This window comes from Strix uralensis, chromosome 10 (genome assembly GCF_047716275.1).
Source record: "Strix uralensis isolate ZFMK-TIS-50842 chromosome 10, bStrUra1, whole genome shotgun sequence".
Lineage (NCBI taxonomy): Eukaryota > Metazoa > Chordata > Aves > Strigiformes > Strigidae > Strix > Strix uralensis.
In genome coordinates, this window is record NC_133981.1 from 20,604,913 (window position 1) to 20,625,757 (window position 20,845).

The window sequence follows — 20,845 nt, forward strand, 5'->3', positions numbered from 1 at the left end:
GGGCTTTGCAAAATCACCTAGAAGCATTTTGTTTTATAGATGTTTTTCCCTGGGCTTCCTCTTGTTCCACCTTGTACTTCTCCTGCTCAGCTAGGTCCACCATAAGGACATGATGCTTTTGTCGCATCGTTCCCCATTTTGTATTTATTTCTACTTTCCACTGCCCAAGGAGGTGACTACAAAGCCCTTGAAGATCAGTCAGAGACTTGCCACTCTCCAGCCACAGGATATGGCACTTCTGGTTTGTGACGGCGCAGCCCACCGCTGCCCGAGGCGTGGCAGATGCTGTTGGCAGACGGGGGACGGTGCCACTTGGCGATGTACAGCCCCTCTGACACCAGCTGCCCGGGCTTCACTAACCCAAAGCACAACTGGCTTTTCAGGTAAAGAAGACACAGTCTGGAAGCTTTTTGTCTCCTCAGGACTCCCTGCAGGCTAGGGAGGACGTGATTGTCATCACACTACCATCTTCCCAGCGCTCTTTGGAGTTTGCTAAACTGAGGGCCAGAAGAAGAGCTTTATCCCTCCCTCTCTTTGACTCTACAAGTGACCTGGCCTGGGACAGGGAGCCAGGGAAGGACTTCTCATCCTGCCTGGCATGCAGGGAACTGCTTTATTAACTCCCCACTTCCCTCCAGGAAGAACTGTCTAGTTGTGTCAAATTCACAATGCTTGCCCTTTCCACAGAGCAGGATTCTGGGGGCAAGCAAAATCCACCCCTCTTCACAGTCCAGAACGGCCACTGATCAATGACCTTGTGCTAAGCTCTTGGCACTGTCACACTTGGGGCTGTGAGACTGGTGCAGCAGCCACGGGAGGCAGGATATAATTAGATATATTTGTGTACATCTTTGAGTCCTTGAAAGAAGCAACTGAAAGACTGGCTGCAGGGCTGAGCTGCTTGGCCAGATGGGGCTCTGCACTCTGCAAAGCCAGAGACTATCATGTTCTCCAAATGTGAAAACAAGCAGGATGTGCAGCACCCTACAGGGCACAGTGGCCAGGCGAGACACCCATAAATGACACTGGGAGAGAGAAGAGGCAAGGCTGCAGAGGGTATCAGAATAAGCCTATTTACAGGACTCTGCACAAGCAGGCACAGACACACATAAACCACCAGGTCAGCTGTGGCTTTGTCCAGCCACATCATTCCCCCAGTGCTGTCTCTCTGAATAGCTGGTCACCATAAAGACAAGATTTGCTTCATCTGAAAATCAGCATCACCTTGCATCACAGGTCTGGGCAGCCAGAGCGCTCTGCACACATTTTGATGCCTTTCTGAGATGGGTCCAGAGCGAAGGAGCTTTAATGAACCAACTCCCTTCCACCCATCGCTGTGCTGTAGCACTTTGCCTGCATCACCACATCAGCACAGCTTTTACATGCGGCGCTCACAACCTCCGACAGCAGCTGTCCTGCCAGACCCCATCCCGAGGAGGAGGGTGCACATGTGCTGTCAGAACAGCACCTCATAGCTACCTCTCACGAGGGCTTTCCTGCACCACAGGAAGGAGTTTTGCACCCAGCAGTAGCACTGGGATGAAGCTGCTGCAGGGGTGTGTGGCTCTTCGGCTTCTGCCTGCTCCATGCACATCTGCCTCGTCGCCCTTTGGTCCCCACGCACCCACATCACTCCTGCAACACCTCCCACGGTACTGACTACTGCAGCCATGCCACATGCAGTGACTCCATGCTTTGGACGTCAAAAGCCACTCACCCCTGAACATCAGTGTCCACAAGCAGCCGGACCAGTATCCCTGTCACGGCCACAAGGATTGGGTAGTGGTCCACGCTCTCCAGCCCTGCAGAAGCAAAAGAGAAAGATAGAGCTGCTGCCACCGCATGACAGGCAGAGCAGGGCTGTACCGCTGCTTCCAGACTTGGTGGTGGAGCAGTCCAGGAGGTAAGGACTGTGACCTGGGCTCTCCGGTGGGGCCATGGGTTTCATCAAAGACAGAGGAGTCTTCCCCACTGATGTGAACCCCAGACTCAGGCACTGCTCTCACGATGGAGCACCCCTGCCTCTTCCAGACCTCGAGAGGAGAAGGTGGTCTGTCCCCTCCTTAGCGGGCAGGAAAATCCAGCTGCTGTACAGGAAATATAGGATGCCCGTAACACAGCACCTGGAGCTAGTCTCTGCTAACAGGCCCAACTCAGCTGCCCACAGTCACCTCCGTGAGGAACAGGGCTGATGTTGCTGAGAATGGCTTCCCCCAGCAAGTCAGTGCACCTTTACTCAATGCAGAGCACAGCAACCAAGCCTGACACCTGAACTACAATCTGTCTGGGGCTTTGAGCCTTTCAAACAGCTCCCACCTAACCTGTGTCAGAGCAGTGTCTAGCAAAGCACCTCCCTGCCCAGGCACAGCATAGCTGCCACTAACACCGTGGACAGCCAAGCCCATGCATCAGCTGCCTTGTGAGGACAGATCCCGGAGGGAACCAGAGCTGCTGGGCAGATAGAGGCTAAGGGCCTCCGGAGAGCACCAATGCTCAGGTTCATTTGGATGATTTACATGTCTTCTGAAGACAGCACTTCTGTGGCAGTCTGCGGGACAAGACAGGCTTCCCAGCCATGAGATCTGATCCTATCCATCCCAGTGCCAACCTTCAGCACAAGCCACCCCTCGCTTCCCAAGGGCATGCCTCCAGCATGTTTTCGAAGCAGCGGGACAGAGAGTTAATGAATGGACTCACCTGGCAGACGGAGGTTGACCACCCTGTCAAACAAGTTCCTTTCAGCTGTCACACGGTTCAGCACCTGGTTCAAGAGCTGTGTAGGGAAAAGCAGAGAGGGTTTGTATTTTCTGGAGGGCCTTCCTGTGAGGAGAATCCAAAGAGCACACTTTGGGGCAGCATGTCCTTACAGTTCGGGCTCGGTGCCTGGGAGCTGGCGGATGCACAGAAGGAGGCTTGCAGCACAGACCTAGCTTGGCCCTGGCACAGAAGGAGGTGGCACCACACCACAGTGGTTGTACCAGACACAAACCTCCCAGGGAAGAGTCAGTCTGAGGTCAAGACACCTGAATCTCGGCATCTTCCACCTAAATCCGAATCCCACCTACAGAAGCCAAGCTACTTCTGTGGATAAAAGCTCTTGGCAAGCAAAAGCTACAGTCCCTAGGACAGCCACAGCCTGTGAAGAGCGAGCTGGCAGCAGGACAGACCTACCAGCCCTGAAGCACGGGATAAGCGCAGAGAGCAATCTGCTGCTCTGCTTGACAGAACATCGCCACAGGCAGAGATTTCTGCCTATGACCAGCACAGAAGGAATCAGCTGTGAAGACACTTAATTAGCCACCATTAGCTCTCACCCAAACCCCCAGTGGGATGAACAGGGACCGCTCCAGGCTTGACACCACCACTGCAAGCTGAGCACCGTCTCTCAGATGCAGCATCCCTCTTCCTGTCGCCCTCACGCATGTAGAGAAGAACACTGCTCCCTTCTGTGGGCATGTTCAGTGGTGGGACATGGCTTCATAGCAGCATTAGAACACGAGGGGGATGCTACAGCACCCCGCTCTCTGCTGCCTATTTCCCACCTTGCCTAAACCACCTGCTAAGGGCCCCTCACTTTCCTCCTCACACGGTGATCCCTACAGAAACCCCAGGATCCCAGGCTGAGCACTTCCCTCATGATTGCTGTACCAGACCCCACTATGTCTTGTTTTGACTCATATGCTCAGAGCCCTGAGCCTCAACCCTTGGATCAACACAACCCTTGCAGTATAGGTAAGGTGTATATGACTGCTCCCCTCCAGGCTGGCTCGTACAAGAACAGCCTGTCCTCAGGGATTTCCAGGGTTGCTCATGCTTCAGAATAGAAACTAATTTACTGGAGCCTAAGGGTGTTGTGGGTTGGAATGGGGCTGTCCCAGCCACCCCAGCAGGGAAGCGGAGATGTTTGGTACCATAATCTAGGACTGAGGGATAAAGGACCAAGATGCCTGCCCAAGGGGCATGTTCCCTCTGAAGCTAGCTGTACTCTCCACAGCTCTTTGCTCAGATGTACCACACCTCCTCTCCAGATTTGATGGCATTGCTTGTCACAGGAGAATTCAGCATTTTTTGTGGCCGAATCTGGCCATAGCCCCTCTGAAGGAAGATTTAAATAGCTGTCATTCCCCCTCCCAGTAAAGGTAGAGATCAGCTGTGGTCAGACTAGTTGCAGAGAAGAGCAGTAGATTTTAGGGAGCATCACTTGTTCTGTAGCAGTTGAGCTTGCTGTAGCAAGCTCCTACAGCATTTGCAGCAGGAGCTCCTGCTTCACAGCACATCTGAAGAGAGGGCAGAGGGGCCCCCATGCCCCTTCAGAGGATGCTTCTTCACACCCCGCTAAAGGATGATACCTGGGCAAGCCTCCGAAGCAACAGCTCTGATGACGGGCGATTCCAGTCCAGAAAGATCTCCGGTGCCAGCGTGACGGTCATTTCCAGCACCCTGAGCAAGCTCACCGACAGGTCAAAGCAGGTGGCACACACTTTCAGCTGGCGGCTGTCCACAAAGTTCCTCTCCAAGCGCTCCGCTGCCTGCTGGATCTGCCAAGCAATGGAGAGAGCTTAACAAGGTGCCCCTTCCCAAAAGGAGGGCCACGACCCCCAGCCCAGCTCAGCTCCCATGAATGCCCAACCCCAGAGTTGTGTCTTGGGCCTCGCTGCATGTAGGACACAGGCACCCATTGAGTGCCGGACCCCGCAGCCCTGGGTGGCACACTCACCTCCTGAATCATGCCGATGAACTCGGAGAAAGCCCAGTTCAGCTGGTTGAGGACGCTGTTGAGGAAGCTGGGGGCCAGGTCGCGGTCGCTGCGGAGCAGGTCTGCCATGTGCTGCTGCAGCAAGGTGGAGGGACATGGCTCTGAAACCAGACAGCAACAGCTTCAGCAGGCTGGTCCCAGAGTGGCTGTGGGTGCGGGGCAAGAGCAGGTGGAGAGCCCGGTCCTGGGCTTGGTAAATGCTGGCTTGTGTTTTACAGTAAGCAGAGATGGCAGGGCACTGGGAGACGGGGTACAAGGACTATTCTAAGCAGCGATCTTGCCTCTCAGGCCTCCAAGCACTTTTTTGCAATGCCAGCCTGAATTAACCAGGGAAGAGCCCACGTGCAGAGGAACACTGCCCTGCAGCTCAGCAGCCCTTCCACTCAGCTCTGCAGAGGCCCACGGTCAGCTCAGCATTAATTGCTCCTGATACCAGTGTGGCAGCAGCTGCCCGGAGCCAGCATGGCCTCACATGGCCGTGCCTGTCTGCCTGCGTCCGGGAAGGAAGGTACCTCACAAATCCCACTCCTGAGAGGTTTCTGCATGGAGCTGGGGCTGGCTCTGCCCTCAGCAAGGCTCAGGCAGAGCCTCCCTGGCCAGGTTCAGCCTGAGCACAGACACAGCCCTGTGGTACGTGGCATCTCACCTCTGGACTTTTTCACTATCAAGAGCGCAGACAGGGTCAGACCCAGCTACTGGGAAACACAGTCGGGGCTGTGTGGGGCACCATTCCCCACGGATGGGCAGGGAAAGGAAGGGGCACAAATAGGATGGATGCTGCTCACCAGCAGAAGGACCCACTGTCAGCGAAAGGCTCACAAAAGCGTTCGACACTACAAGAGAATGGTACTAGAGTTCAAACCACAGGCTAAAATTCAGGGCTTGGAGAAAGAAACTTGAGCAGATTTACCAAATATAGGGGAAAAAACCCAGTGTAACTACTTTTCCCTCTACTAGAAGCTATTACTAAGTAAGAGCAGGTGGAAGCTCTGGCACCACCAGCACTGCAGCACCCAGAGGAACAAGCCATGCTGTGACTGCAGAAGGTCTTTGGGGTCACAGCCTGCTCAAAAGGCCAGCACGGGCAAAGGAAACACAGGGTGACCTCCATCACATCCCTAGGGATTGAGAAGCAAGGCATAACTACGGGCACATTGCTAGCAAAGCCAGAGAGGGATGGCAGGAGACTGTCAGCTCAGATGGGAACAGGATAAATTATTCTGTAAATACCCACTAGCAAGTGCAATGAGCTTCTGTTGTTATGGAGGACAAGCGCTGACATCTCACAGTGCATAATCACTCCAGGCAGGCCATCGCCCTGGCTTTGATCCTGCCTAAAAGCACATCTTTGGGAGGGTTTTCATCACAACAAACATCTTTGATGTCCTACTCCCACCTGCAAGTACTTTCCCAGCCCTTGGCTACATGTGCTTAGGGACTGCCCAAGCCAGACGTCCTTTTCATGTTTTTAGTGCTCCTCGGTAGATTTCTTGCTCAGTGTCCCCTGAAACTGTGTAACCCTTTAGCATTGTGTCCTGGAATAACATTTCATAGCTCAATTATATGCGGCAGGAGGAATTCAGATTTGAGCTTGGCTCGTTTTTGCTTTATTTGATAAGATTTATTCTCTGCAGTCCCCTCCTTCTGTTGGGAAAGACAGTGATGCTGCTCTCCAGTCAATTCCTCCAGCTAGCCATGATTTCACACCTTTACGATAGTCTTTCGAACAGGAACAGCTTCAGCCTCTACAGCTTCCCATACAGAAACTGTCACGTCTTTGTCCCCTTCACCATCCCTCCCTGAGCCTTGTTGGCTCTCCCAGATTTTCTTTGGTGGAATCAGAAGTGCATGCAGCATCCAAACCACAAGCACGTGGCAGATTTGCACAAAGGCATAATGTGGTTTTGTTTTGTTTTCCTTTCCTCATAATTGCTGCTGTGTAATTTGTTCCTTTGAGCGGGCATCAAGCTGATATTTTCCACAAGATTACAATAGGATGACAGTTCAAGGATAACCCTTTTGCAAGAATTATAGTTCAAGATCCTCAGGAACGTGCTGGTTGAAAGGCACAAGTGGAGATGCCCAGGAGTCAACACTGGAGGCCATCTCTTTGTCTTCTCTGTCAGTGATGGACAATGGGGCACAGCACACCCTTACCAAATTTGCAGATGACACTAAAGAAGGGGCTTTGTCCAATGCGCCAGAGGCACCCTGAGAAACTTGAGGATTGGGGAAAAAAACCCACGATCATATTCAACAAGAAGGATAAACTTCTGTACTTGCGGAAGAACAATCACAAATATCAGTCCTGGATGGGAAATAACAGTCTGGGCACCATCGTATGAAGGGGTTTTGTAGGGTAACAGCTTGAACAGGGGACAGATGAGGGCTCTTGCTACAACTAAGAGGTAGGTGCAGATCAAGAGGAGGTGTCACCCCTTTGCTTGGCCCTGGGGAGGTCACACCTGAAATACTGTGGCTCTTTTCTCAGGACGGTGCACAGACAGACCTGAGAGAGCCCACCCTGCAATCCTGTCTCTAAGGGTCATGCTCAGCTCACAGCCCACCGATTTTTAATCTCATTTTCCCTTCTGTTCACCAATCGACATCTGGGAACACTGAATTCCATCTGCTTTTTCTCTCGCAGTCATTCAGAATTAGAAGGTCCTTTCACAGGTTTGAGCTTTTGTGTTCTCTTTTCCCTTATATCAGCTCCCTTCCAGCCTCCGAGTGCTGAAGCAGTTCTACGCAAGGATCACTCACCACTCTTCACGGATGAGCTCTGAGGGTTGTCCTGTTGGTTCATCGCCAAAGCCTCTTTTACCAACATTTCAAGTCAGGACAGATCTCAACATGAATCTCCCAGCCAAAGTTTACCTCATTTGAAGGCAGCTTTGGCTTTTTGAAGGATGCTCTTACGCTTGTAATAACTTGCTTTAGCCTGATTTTTAGCCAATGACTATTTCCTCATGGTCTTCTTCCAATAAGTGATGTGAATTTGCTCCAAACCTCCAATTCTATGCTCTTAAATGCTTTCCCTGCTGCTGGCAAAGACTGTGCCAGTTTGTAACAGCATTAAAAAGTGGTGCCTCTGGTCAAACTTCTCCACAGTTATGTAGGTTTTTTTCAGGTTTTAAGCTAACACCAGGAAACAGTGGAGTTCCTCAGCTTTTGTTGCTCCCAAGAGGATTCTGAATCTAAAGACGCTGCAATCACTGCTGTTCTTTGAAAGCAACATAAGGAACCAGCCCTGGAATACAGCAAGAGCAGCTTCGCCCCTTGCATGAGCTCCCACATGAGGTTCTCCATGGCGCAATCATTAGCGGCATCCAGAAACCTAGCCCTGGTGCTGTGTTCATCTTCATTTGCAAGATAGTCATCTTTGCTGAGGCATTTCCACCCACCTCCTTCACGTCTCAGTTACCACTGCCCTCCTGGGTAAGGACACAGCTCTTACGTGTGCCATTTCAGACAGGATCATCACTTCATAGCGAGTCTGTACATACTCACTGATGTGGTCACTTTCTTGATCCTGGCAACAGTATGTCATTAGTATTTCTAAAACTTGTAACTCCCCAATACAAAAGCCACTCAGTCTTGGCTTAGCCTTCATTATGGCAGATAAAGATCAGTCATTGGAACAGAAATCGGTGGTTTTCCAAGGCCAGAAATTATGACCTCAATACATTTAATGTGGGCAACAGAGCATGGCCCCAAGCGGTTATAGATATATCCGATGTTTCCACAACAGAAACTTCCCCACAAAAATATAAGCAAAATAGTCAGAGGGAAAAAAAAAAATCTAGGTGAGGGAGAAATAGTGAATAAAAACACAGAGTTCTTTAAGAAGATTATTAGGCAGCCAGAAAGCCCCAGTGCTACACCAAGCGCTTGGGTTAAAAGGTTCACTGAGACCAGGATGAAGCAAAGACGTAAGTTAAAATGTAAAAGGTAAAGTGAACATAAATATTGCTAGTGGTTGATGAAAACAAGGAGAAAGGGGGTAACAGAAGGAGAAGACATAAAAGAAACATCCATGACTAACCACGCTATATGTAAAGTTTCTTCAACTATAGGAAAAAATTCTAGCAGAATTATTAAAAGAAGTAGTAATGGGAGAAAGTCTAACAGTAGCAGAGGCCCATTAATAGAGAGAGTTAAAAATTAATAAAGCAGACAAAGTGGAAGCCTTCAATAAGTGCTGCTACTAGATAATTGTAAAGAAGCAGGGTCATATACTTTCATCACAGAAAGATAATTATGTACTTTATAGTTTGCTAATGACCCAGGAAGATTTATAACAGGGCTACTTGTGAGACTCCTTGGTCAGCAGCCCAAGGGGGTTCTCTGGATGCTGCAGCATTTAGAGTAGAGCTGAGAGCACAGAGGAAGAAAGCCCCAAATAGACTAGACTCAGAAGCAAAGCAGTTCCACCCAATGCTAATCTGAGGTTTTTGAAAGGATCCAGATGTAGATGTGGAACAGCTGTTGCTCAGTGGCTGTGGCTGTTGGACTGACGAAACAGCAGTGAAAGGGGTAAGCTGGGGATGCAGTGATTCACGTCACCAGTAAACTGCTCCTGTTCAAAGACGTATTTAGAGAGGACCAAAGGGAACGTTGCAGGGTGAGGCAGAAGGAAAGCAAGCTGCATTCAGGGGATAAGATATCAATAAGGTTGAGTGCAAGGCATCAGGACACCCCAGTGCACACCTGGGACTCTCGCATGCCTCCAAAGCAAAGTGCTAGCAAACAGGCTAATGCAAGTTTTGGCTCTGTAACCAGCAGATCAGGGAGGCTTTCCAGCCAGCATGACACTGGCACCTCTGGGCTGCTAAAAACATGGGAAGGGTGAACACCGGGGCTCACAGAAGAGCAAAACCCCTTCCTGAATAAGACACAGAGGCTGCACTTTCTTTTCACCATTAAAAAGGATCAAGAAGTGAGTTTACACAAGCACTTTTGAAGAATAAAATGTTGTAATGCACAGAGTTTAACCCAGCAGAGAAAGGCAGAGCAGCAGCAGTGGAAGACAGAAGATGAGGTTAGGTACATTTCCATCAGGAAAAAGTGATGGATGTATTTCTGAGGGTGAGGAACCATCCGAAGGGCTTGGACAGTTCAGCCGACGCCAGCTGATGCTTCTGGTGTTGTCAAATCTAGATGGGATTTCGTCCTGAAAGACCTCTTTAGCTTAGGCAATTTGCTGGACTTAGGAAAGGGATGTGGGTGAATTCTCTCACCCACATTGCACAACAGCTCAGCTAGATGATCTCATGGTCCCACCTACCTAGCCTCCACAGCTTGATGGATGCGTGGGCAGAAGGCCTGGGGCAGAGGAGCCCTGTGCTGCAACCTGAAGCCACCCTGTAGCTCAGTAAAAGCAAGACAGGCTGGGCCTGGCACAGTGCCACCGCTGCTGCTCACCGTGTGCGTGCCGTAACAGCATCTGGCCTTGCCTACAAGCCACGATAAAAGCAAAACAAGTTCCTACAGCAGCCGCCAACCAGAACTGCCCCCGCCTCTGAACAGAGCCCCCGTCTGCTCTCAGGAGCCAAACTGGAGGCAGAGCCCTGCCTGCACGAGAGCTGTTTGGTGCCAGCGGGGCTAAGGAACAACTTGGGAAGCAAGCAGGAACACACACAGCCTTTCTGAGCCTCTCCCCCTCCCTGGCCTAACCCAGGCAGCCATCTCATTGCTCACCATCGGTGAGCACGAGCAAAAGGCAGCGTAGGAGACGGGGTGGTCTGTCCTCTGTGTGTTTCATGGATATTGCGGGGCAGTGCCAGCACACCTTCCCCACCTGTGCAGTCCTCCAAGGAAGCATCCCCAAAGCAGGATAAGGCTGGAGCACCAGACAAGAGGCATTTGCCCAAGCTCTCTTCAGACTGGCCTGCAGAAGCAGACCCAGACAAACAGAGATTTCCTTCAGGTCAGCAGTTTGTCCCGTTGTCCCTGCCAATGCTCAAAATTCAACAAGGTGAAGACTGATTGGTGGGAAGGTGGGGGGGGTCGTCTCCTCCTCCTTCCCTGGGCAGCATCTCAAGGACACCTCTGAGTCCCCTGTTCCTCTTCAATTAAATCAGCATTCATTATTGATTTGGTTGCGCCTTAAAATAGCAATCCCAGGAGGAAGTCCCCAGTAGCCAGCCCAGCCCACTCCAGGCTCAGACTGTGCGGAGCCACCCGAAGATGGATGGGGAGAGGCCTTGAAAGCTGAGGGACTCTGCTCCTGCCCAGAGCTCCCAGGACGGGGGCAGCTTGGTCGCCACCCCACAGGACTGGTGGCAGTCACTCAAGGGCTGGCTTGTGCAGTACGAGGGTGAGGGGACAGTCATGAGGTCCCTCCTGCATGTGTCCCAAGCCCTACCCATTGTCCTCCAGGGATGAGAGGAACCCAAGGCTGCCACAGCCTGAGGCAGAGCTCTGACCCCAGAGGTAACGCTAATAAAACAGTTACAAGAGCAGGTCCATGATGCAGCCTCAGAGACTGCCATGTGGGTACCAACCTGCCTGGCATTGCCCAGGGACGTAACTAAGAAAAACAACCATTGTGTGAAGCCCTTTGCCCCCAAAGAAAGGTCTCTAGACAGAAGAGGGGAAGGAGGGAGCTCTCTAAAGCTACTTCACCAGACAAAAGAGGGTCGCACAACAAACTTACTCTGGAAACTAGCAACAGAGAGATCTCCTGGGCACCCACAGGCAGGAGAGAGAAAGAGAACAAGAGTACCGTTAAAACAGAGGCAGGCAGCTCTCCCCACCAGACGGGGCTTAGTGTGCACCTCCACACGCTGCCTGCCCATGTCAGGCTGCATCACCCTCTGTCCCCCATCCCCTCTCCAGGAGCAAGGTCTGGCACAAAGCCTTCTCCACAGCAGAGGAGGAGTCAGGAATGTATCCAGGCAGGCCCAGATCCTGCAAAGGTGAAGCTTGGGATGTGTTCTTCAGCTCAAGAAAGGTACCTTCTCCTCCCCACATATTTCTCAGCCACAATAGAACCAAGGAACCCCTCGGTTCAGTGACAGTGCTGAGAACCAAACTGCAGTGCCAAACGCAGGACAGGCTCCAAGAGAGATGCCTTGTTAAAACACTCCCTCCTTGCAAACTTGTCCAGTGCCCTGCCTCCCTGAGCACCCACTCCCTCTCACAGGGTACCTACTGCTTGGCACACTCGCCAACTCTTCCCCACAGCAGCTTCTTGCTGCAGACATCAGAGAGCCTTCTCCCAGGCTTTCAGTTTGGGGTAAAGCTCTGGTAAGGACACAGCCCTGGACCTCTCTCCTCTCCCTTGAAGGGCAGAATCCCTCCTCGTGATGGATCTAACCCACCACCCAGCACGCAAAAGAGTCACCAGCCAGTGCAGAGAGGCTGAGGATGTCCAGGAAAGGAAATGCTGGCTGCAAAGATCAGGCCTGGATATCTGCCCAAGATTCCCCTACTTCAGCAGCCATCTCACCAGCTGGCCTCACCCACAGTAGGGCCAGCTGCTAGGAAGAGGCTGGTCCTCCCTCACCACCCATCATAATCCCGAGTGCCCATCCCCTGCCCCACTCACTCTGCAGGCTGGGGAGGCTGGCATCCTCAGGCTTGGTTTTCAGCAGGTGTGGAAGCCGTGTGTATCTGTACCCAAAGCCACAGCCCTGGTAAGAGAGGTAAGGAAAGATCTTAGAGGCTGAAAAACAGTTGGGTTTTGCAGCTACTGGAAAGTGAAATGCTCAATGTCCAACCAGCCCCAGCCATTGAGAGGGGCAGGGATGCAGGTTGCTCACCCGCCACAGCCTGACGAGAATCCAGTTGGTCTGTGCCCAGGGTCGCTGCTCATAAGGAGCCAGGAGGTTCTTCATCATGGAGATCCGCCTGCCAGACAAGGATATAGGTCAGCCCAAAGGGTTTGAGGACAGGGGATTAAATAGGACACACAGTTGGACCCATGGAGCTGGGGCAGAGCAAAGCCACTGGTATAAGGGTGATAGAAGGCTCCCACATCAACTCCAGCACCCTGCTGCAGCTCCTGGACCATTAGCGGTGCTTGGCAGCCCACCTGCTCCCCTACCCAGCCTTGCCACCACCCCAGCCCTGTCACAGCTCCCCGGGAACAGGCAGGGCAGCACTTACTGCTCTTCTGGGATCCTCTCTACAGCACGCAGCGAGTGGGGGTAGCAGACGTAGCTGGCCAACGCCTGCATCAGGGAGTCCCGGATGTCTGAGGAGGAATGAGAAGGGACTAGGGCAGGCACCCAAGGACATGCAGCAAACCAGGGAGCATCTGAACACCAGAGGCTGGGAGGGACTGACCCTCACTTTGGGAGACACGCTGTCCCAGCTGATGTGGAGAGCATGCTTATACTCAAGCAGCTAAGGAATAACCCCAGATCAGACACACAAGTAGCTGGGACATGAGTTCTGGTCCCAAAAGGGTATCCTAGGTCATGTATCTAACCCTGGAATAAGCAAGACACACCAGACAAGGGCAGTGCCCAGCCTCTCTTTGTACGTGGAGGCATAAAGCACTCAACAGATTCAGCAGACAGATCCCAGCAGAAGTCTGGTGAGCCACTGGCAGTGGGACCGGCCAGACCTGCAACATCATCACCCCAAAGCAGAGGAGTGCAGCTTTACCCGTGCCCACGATCCTCGAGTCAGCAAAATGCTTGGCCAGGATGGCAGCGAGGCGCATCAGGGTCTCTTCATAGCCTGCAAAGATAAAGAGGGAGCAGGGGTCACACCAACAGCCTGATGGGCAGCCCTGTGGTCCCAGCATTCCTGTGGACACAGCACAGGCCATGGAATTCACTTCTGCTACAGCTAGCTGCAGCTTTGTTGTGTGTCTAGTTGTCAAAACAGCTGGGAAAACACATTCATCTCCAACAGAGCCTCTCACCTCAGTCTGCAGAGTCTGAAACAGTTAATCAGAGAAAGATAAAACCATGCAATTGAGTCGGACAGCAAGGGAGAGATGCCCAGTGCAGAAGAGGCTGAACAACACAAATAACACCCTAGATCTATGCAGAAAAGCCATGTACAGCCTGCAGACCCTGAAGAAATCTGCTACTGCTCAATTCTGCTGCTCCCTCAACAGCAGGCACAGCCCCCACTTAATGATGTGAACACTAATGTCTCGTTGGTGGGAGCAGAAGCTCTTCTTACCTTTGCGGGTTCTGGAAAGCACAGAACTACTTGCTAAGAGCTCAGTGGGATCACTTAGCCAGGAAAAGCACAGAATGTGCACAGAGGGAATCCACCTAAACACAGACTCTTGGCATCAAGTGGGTGGTCATCTCTATCGGAATGTATCCAACTCCCAGGCAGATTTGAAAGCAGTCCCAATTCCTGCACTCATGACACATCTCCTCCCACCCAGAAACCAGCAGGCAGTGGCAGGCACTGCTGGGGCAATCACATCTTCCAGCATCCCAGCCCATTCCTGGTACTGCCCTGGAAACAAAATCCATAGCTGCCAGTGATTTTCACTGCAACAGCTTCGGGCAAGGCATGGGCTTCCTGCCTGAGCACAGCAATGGCCACGGCCCACCCGTGGGTACCTACAGTGCCTGCCCCACAGCACACGGACAATATCCTGGTGCAGCACATCACAACCAGGAAACGACACAGAAGGGATGATGCCCAGCTACCACTACTTCACCCATAAGGATGTGGTTTGCTCTAGACTGTATCAGGCCAGAATTAGCAAGGCCTCCCCATCCCTTACCTGGAAGTTCCTCCATGCTGTTTACGGGGCTGAAGTAGTTCTTGAGTGCGCTGTAGCTGTTCATAGCCACGCTGAGGTAGAACTCCGGCATGAAAGCAAAAAGTGAGCCAGTCCTGTCGCCATGCTCAATAGTGCGGATGCACACTCGCAGCAGCCAATAGACATCCTGCATCTTCTCCTGGCCAGAGAGAACACAGCAATCCCCATTCAGTTTTGTCCAGCTTATCTTTGGAGAAACACAACAATCAGCACGACACACAGACCTCAGAAACATCTCCGTGTCTGAGATGTTCCTCAGACCACTGCCCTAAGTTCATTAACCATATCTCTGCCATTCGGTCTTTTCACAGAGCCACAGAAGTGTCAGGTAGAAGGAACAATCAGAGAGCTCTACACCAACCTCAAGCTCAGAGCACAACCATCACCAACGTCACATCAGATCAACTGCGACTTTGTCTCACTGAGCCTTGAAACCCCTTGAGGACTACCAAGGTAGGGCACATCTGACCACAGAGGCCTGATTGCAAAAAAGGTGTGCTAGTTTTTATTCCAACTGCACTGGCTGAAGGAAGGCAGGCACTAGCAAACCCAGCATAAATGCTGGAAAGAAAGCTGGTCCTTTGTAGGAATTAAATGCGAACAGTCTGAAAGCTCATACCAACTCAGATCTTTGCAATAGACAGCCACAGCCTTTCAGATTCTGTGCCAGCCATTCAACCAGATTTACTGTCCTGAGGAACATTGGCCTCTTGCAAAAGTGGGGGAACATTGGCCTCTAAGCAAAACTCAGGGGGTCCTAAATTAAAAACAGGAAATTTAAGGGCATCTACATAACTTTAACCTATAAAAATCAGCACCAACAAAGCCACAAAAAGAGGAAATATTATTTCGTATCCTACAATGTCAAGAAATATCATAAGCAACAGCAGTTTGCATAAAAATAGATGGAGGAGGGTTACACTTCTAATTAAAAAATTTAAAATCAGGGTGCAGATAAGTGATTTCATTTGCATAGTGGCTTTTCTAAAGTATGTTGCTACCATCTTTGGGAGATTTACACGGGTTTGTTCTGTAAATTAGACTGAACTAGTGCAAATCAACTAAACTGGCTGAAAGGCATCTTTATCTCAACACTGACACAGATCTCAGCTCAACTGTTGCTTTCAGGATAAAAAGCACTTGTGCAAACAACATTAAAGAAAGCTGCATTTAGTTTTATTAAGACCTGATAACCTCAAAATGTCATTTCAGGTATTGCCAAGCTAGAAGAAAGCCTACACCAAGAGGATACAAAGATGTGATTACCCACAGCGTGATGGATAAATACACTGTTGTAATAAAATAAGCTGAAATGGTCTTCCCACAGGGATGTTTTGAAGGCAGGATTAACTACTTTAAAACTAAAGAGTGTTTTTAAGCTGCAGCACTCCCTTTTGTCCAACCTTGATTCCCTCAGCTCAGAATAAACTAGTGACTAATTCCCCCGAGGAAGGAGCAGCCTCTCCTGCACTCTGACACCTCAGCACAGATCAGGACTTCACCTCTAGACAGAACCAGTCTCTTTCTCTCCATCAGCATCAGCAGTGCCTGCAACACTCATACGGATACGTCCCTCCATTACACACAAGTCCCAGGGACGCAGGAGCCTGCGGGGTAGACATCTCCACTGGGAAACAGCAGTCTGGGAAGAAAGGTTTATTTTCTGGCAAGCATGGGCTTTGCTAATGCAGCTGGAGAGCTCCAGTGCAGCACTGTGTCTTGCAGTCCTGCTCTGGGAGTGAAGGAGGGGACGAGCAAAGTGCTCACAAGCAGAGCCACTGCAGCTCCACCAGACGTGCTCATAGGACCTACCATTCTTCCCCTCCCTGTTTACACCCTGGGACACATGCAGAGACCCTGCTGCCACTGTACGTTCAGGGAAACGTGTCTTCCCCAGTACAAAAAAGCTACAAGCAGAGATGGGGCAAGGCAATGTGCAAGGGAAGACAGGAAAAGGAGATCAGCAGAGCGTAACAGCGGAACTGATCATGAGAAAACAGATCAGAGACTTCATCCTGGAAAATGGTGAATGTAGGGGAAAAGGGACAACCTGTGCAAACAGTCACTGCATTACTAAATGCAGAATGCATTCTCTCTACATGGGAACAAAGAGAAGAAGGGGAGAACACCTGAACAAAAACCCCTAGGCTTGGATCCTGCAGATTTCAGGAAGAGCAGCTTGTGAGAGTGAGACCCCGCTGTGACCCACAGCACAGCTCAGTGAAATGGTTTACAGTAGCCTCTATCCTCTAGTCATGCCCTGAGAATTGAATCTCCCTTTGACATGCACCCTTCAGTCAGAGCTGCAGAGGCCTGATGCCCCAGGGGAAAGCCTACAGCACCATGCATAGCTCAGAACAGACTGGGCTGTGTCCTAACAAACACTACGGGACCAAGCCTGGGACAGGAGGGAATCCAGGCCTAGGAAGGAGTCTCTGATGCACAAGAAGGGAAAAATGAGCCCCAAGGATTATCAATATTGCTCCAACACCAAGGGAAAACAACCCTTGTGACATGTGAGCCAAGCAGCACAGATACAGAGGCATACTTGCTCAGTCTCCTCTGAGCTGCCTCACATTATGCTCCTGCCCACCTTTGAATAAATGGTGACATTTATCCAAGCGAGGCGTCGGCTTAGGTGATTGAGCTTCTCAGAGAAGACCTTCTGGCTCTTCAGCAGTTCCTCGTGGATGTCTCTCCTCTGAAAAAGAGTGCAGAGATGTGAGGGCAGATGTCACTGCCATTTATAGCATCCTTTTTAGGAGCTGGACAAACAATACAAAAAGCAAATACCACCTTGCGGCTAGCTAGGGAGTCCTGGCAGAAGGGAAAGGGGTCGGCAGCCTTTCTGTGGAGGGAGTGGGAATCAGTGCTATAAAGAGCTCTTATCAGTCTCAGCTGCAGCCTACAAGGCTTGATGCAGATGCTGGTCCAATGTGGGCAGCAGCTTTAGAGTCAACTACTGTCAGACACTTTTTTAATGCATCATCAGATACACTCAGTCTCCGGCAGCTGGAATGGGACAGATGTGTCCCCAGTCCAGCATTGGAGAGTTCCCATCCCAGGAGACCAGCTCCAAGGTGTCAGCAGCATACGGAGGTTTGCAAGCTGCCACAGCTTGTCTGGGAGAAGCTGACGTGGTTGCTTCAGTCCCTCTGTTCCTTGAGACAGTGGTACAATGGGTTGGCACAGTATGAAATGCAGCTGCCAGCTCCAAGCATGGGTTACTCCCCCACCCAAGACACTGGATGCTCCAAGGCTAGAAATGACCCACTGTGCTTCATCCTTTCTGCCAGATACTGAGGCTCTACCAGAGAGGGAAGCTGGGATTCCAAAAGACACTTACCCTCTTTGGGCAGCGGCTGATTTTTTCCTCTGTGTCTTTTAGTGCCATGGCATATTCATTCACATCATCTGACACACCAACCATCTAAAAATCAGCATATTCCAACAATAAACGAGGGTATTTTTTTCCCTAGACATATAAGCATGCAACCAGATCCCCCACTGGGTTTGGGAGAGGAAAAGAGCACAGTCACTAAATAAGCAGAAAACAGAGAGTCAGTGTAGAACCACAGGCACTGGGGGAACAGATTCCTGCGTAGCACGTGCCACTTACCTTCCCAAGCTGCTGGTGAACACTGAGGTTGTACATCATCACTATCCCATCCAGGATTTCCAGCAGGGAGTTCTCTGTGATGGGCTGATCTGGCTCCTCTGGGGGTCTGCCCAGTAAGAGACCCTCGTTTCCATGGCTGCCTTCAACTGCAATGCATCCCCAACACAGGAGAGAAGTTCTCAACAAGGCATTTTGTCACCTCAGCTTCTGCCTGCACCTCTCTGAAGCCAAAGCCCTGCTGTGCCTCCGTAACACAGTGCTCCTTCGCAGTCCATGTGAGTCACCAGATACACTAACACACCATTCCCATCTCACTGCCTGCATCAGGTTGACCTGCCAGATCTGTTCAAACAGACCCGGGCCATCCAAGTCCTGCTTCCTCGAGCCCTGTACATGCTTCAGAGGCCTGTATGGCCCAACCCAGCAGCAACGGTGCTGCTACCGCGCACGTCATCCTCCAGCTGGTCTGTGTTCAGAGCAAGTGTGGCTACAGCTGCCTCTGAACTACCTCGCTGCAAAGCCTCACTGCACTTGCAGGAACCGAGGCAGCATTCCCTTACAGACAGAGAGTGACAGCGTCACTAGTGTCATGTTCAGGATGGCAGAGTGGTTAACTGTGGACTTGTGGGTGTCAGCATGCCCTGGGAATGGGAAGGAGCAAAGCTGGCAGTAAACAGATTGCATTCCTCTTGAGAGTACTGGGAGCTGGAAGACACCAGTCTCCCAGGGACCACCTGGGCCATCCTAGCATGCAGCAGAAGTACTCACTGTCCTCCTCCGTCCGCTGCTCCACACTTAGTGTGCGCACTTTGATCTTCTCCAGGGTGCCAAGAGGCCGCCGTGGGTTCATCAGGCTGACGGCCGCTGTGCTGAGGAAGCGGTTGGCACGGCCCAGGGTTGGGGAGCTGAGCCAGCCAGGTCTGGCAAGAGCTCCGCCAATGGCCAAGGCAGCAGAGGGACGCTGAGACTGAAAAAAAATTAAGAGAGAAACATTTCTAGCTGTTTGGCTGTCAGCTATTCCTCCCTTGCCCCTGCAAGGATGTTGGTATAGATGTACAGTGGCCACTGGAAGGTGAGCAGATATCCTTCCTATGGCTGGGCCAGCAGTGCCAGGTTAGCAAATGAATATTCCTCCCTCTAAGGATACATGCCAGATACGAGCAGCAGATCTGCACAACAAGAAGCTGCTCTGTTGGCAGTTGCCTTGCACTCTTTCAAACACAAGCACCAAGAGCTGCCATAGAGGGGAGGGGGCATATTCAGATCAGTGGGTAGTGAGAGAGCAGAGCGAAGAAAATGTTGCTGCTCAAACTTGGTGCATCCATGACCTTGCTGATCTCCAGTGATCTTCATGCAAGTGCAGCTGTTTATCTGGTTGCCCACGGACTGGTTACAGTCCTGGCCCAGACTTTGATCTAAAGCAAAGCTCTTCTAGCCAGAGGCTGAGCTTGCTGCCCTGGCACCAGGGCTCCTGCAGCTGAATAACACTACACAGCTCACCTGTGCCGCCGATGTTGCTGATTCCTCATCTTCATCGAGATCATCCATAGTCACTGCTTGCAGCTCCGCAGGGTCAATCAGGACATTGGCTTTTGCAGCCAGGTCATCTACACAGAGCATACCAAAGCTGCTGTGAATGCAGGAGTCACCCTTCACTTCCCATGATGCAGCCCTAGGCTCACCCTCTGTCCTGCTTCTCAGCAGTAGAGAAGCAGCCAGCCAAGTTGGGTGCTGCATCAGAACAAGTTCACCTTCCCCTCAGCTTCCTTACACGGAATAGGTCTGCCCTTGCTAACACAGCAGAGACCAAGCAGTGATGGGTGCTGCTCACCCAGGACCTGTTTCTATTCCTGGTCCTACCAGCAACAAATAGAATAACTGAGGAACTGCAAGACAACCACCAGGGCCAAACAGGACTGGCATAGAGAAGGAAACTTGGGGCCTGAAACCATTTTTTAAGCATGGGACAGCTTTTCAGTGCTGTCCCATGATATGTCCCCAAGTCACTAGGACTGAGACTCAGACCAGAAACCATTTCTCAGCCCAGAGGAAGGCTGCACTGACGGCTATACTGTACAAAGCCTGAACAATGTGTCCTCTACTCCACAGCCCTGTCTTTAAAGCTGACCAGGAAGACATTGCTAAGAGACCAGAGGAGATTACATGGTTCTCAGCCTTGAGACAGAGAAAATGGTCCTAATCTTGCAAACCACTGGGGAAGGAGAAGAGAGATCTGAGCTGAAGGCAAGTGCCACATTAGCCAGAAACCAGAGACAAACCAAGTCTGACAGAAGAGCAAGGGCTTTCAAACCCTTCCAAAACTGAGGCTTTGAGTCTACTGCCAGAGTAGCACGCTGCATACAAACACATACAGTACATACGCAGGGCTGCTATGGCTTGCCCAGAGTGGTACAAGTAAATCCTGGACATCCTTCACAGCCAGCAGAGCCAGGCTGATGGTCAGTGCTTTGACAGCTCCCAGCCCTTGGCTGTGGTGCAGCAAGAGCACCACACCAGAGGATATTCCCAGAGTAGCCCCTGCCCTCCACCAGCCATAGGCCCCATTCAGCGATATAAACAGTAAACTGTTAACTTCAAGGACGCTCCACGCAAGAGGGATGGTGTCTTTTTCAGCGTAACTTGCATTTCATTAAAATTCAAGTCTCCTCTCCTTAATCACAATTCATTACCCATGGCTCCCTTCCTGGGATGTCTCTTGGGTGAA

The 20,845-nt window shown here is 51.3% G+C and overlaps 1 protein-coding gene across 4 annotated transcripts in view; it reads right to left on the reverse strand.

Annotated features, from left to right (window-relative positions):
- Positions 1 to 20,845, reverse strand: part of RNF123 (ring finger protein 123) — a 51,192-nt gene that overhangs the window by 11,810 nt on the left and 18,537 nt on the right. For all 4 annotated transcript variants that reach the window (XM_074879648.1, XM_074879649.1, XM_074879647.1 and 1 more), the window contains 14 exons: positions 19,621 to 19,727; positions 18,889 to 19,087; positions 18,121 to 18,266; positions 17,848 to 17,931; positions 17,095 to 17,202; positions 14,463 to 14,640; positions 13,373 to 13,447; positions 12,869 to 12,956; positions 12,523 to 12,610; positions 12,309 to 12,393; positions 4,718 to 4,857; positions 4,350 to 4,538; positions 2,698 to 2,773; positions 1,718 to 1,802 (listed from right to left, as the gene is read on the reverse strand). In XM_074879648.1, the coding sequence (XP_074735749.1) occupies positions 1,718 to 1,802; positions 2,698 to 2,773; positions 4,350 to 4,538; positions 4,718 to 4,857; positions 12,309 to 12,393; positions 12,523 to 12,610; positions 12,869 to 12,956; positions 13,373 to 13,447; positions 14,463 to 14,640; positions 17,095 to 17,202; positions 17,848 to 17,931; positions 18,121 to 18,266; positions 18,889 to 19,087; positions 19,621 to 19,727 (1,648 nt within the window). The remainder of the gene's footprint in view (positions 1 to 1,717; positions 1,803 to 2,697; positions 2,774 to 4,349; positions 4,539 to 4,717; positions 4,858 to 12,308; positions 12,394 to 12,522; positions 12,611 to 12,868; positions 12,957 to 13,372; positions 13,448 to 14,462; positions 14,641 to 17,094; positions 17,203 to 17,847; positions 17,932 to 18,120; positions 18,267 to 18,888; positions 19,088 to 19,620; positions 19,728 to 20,845) is intronic.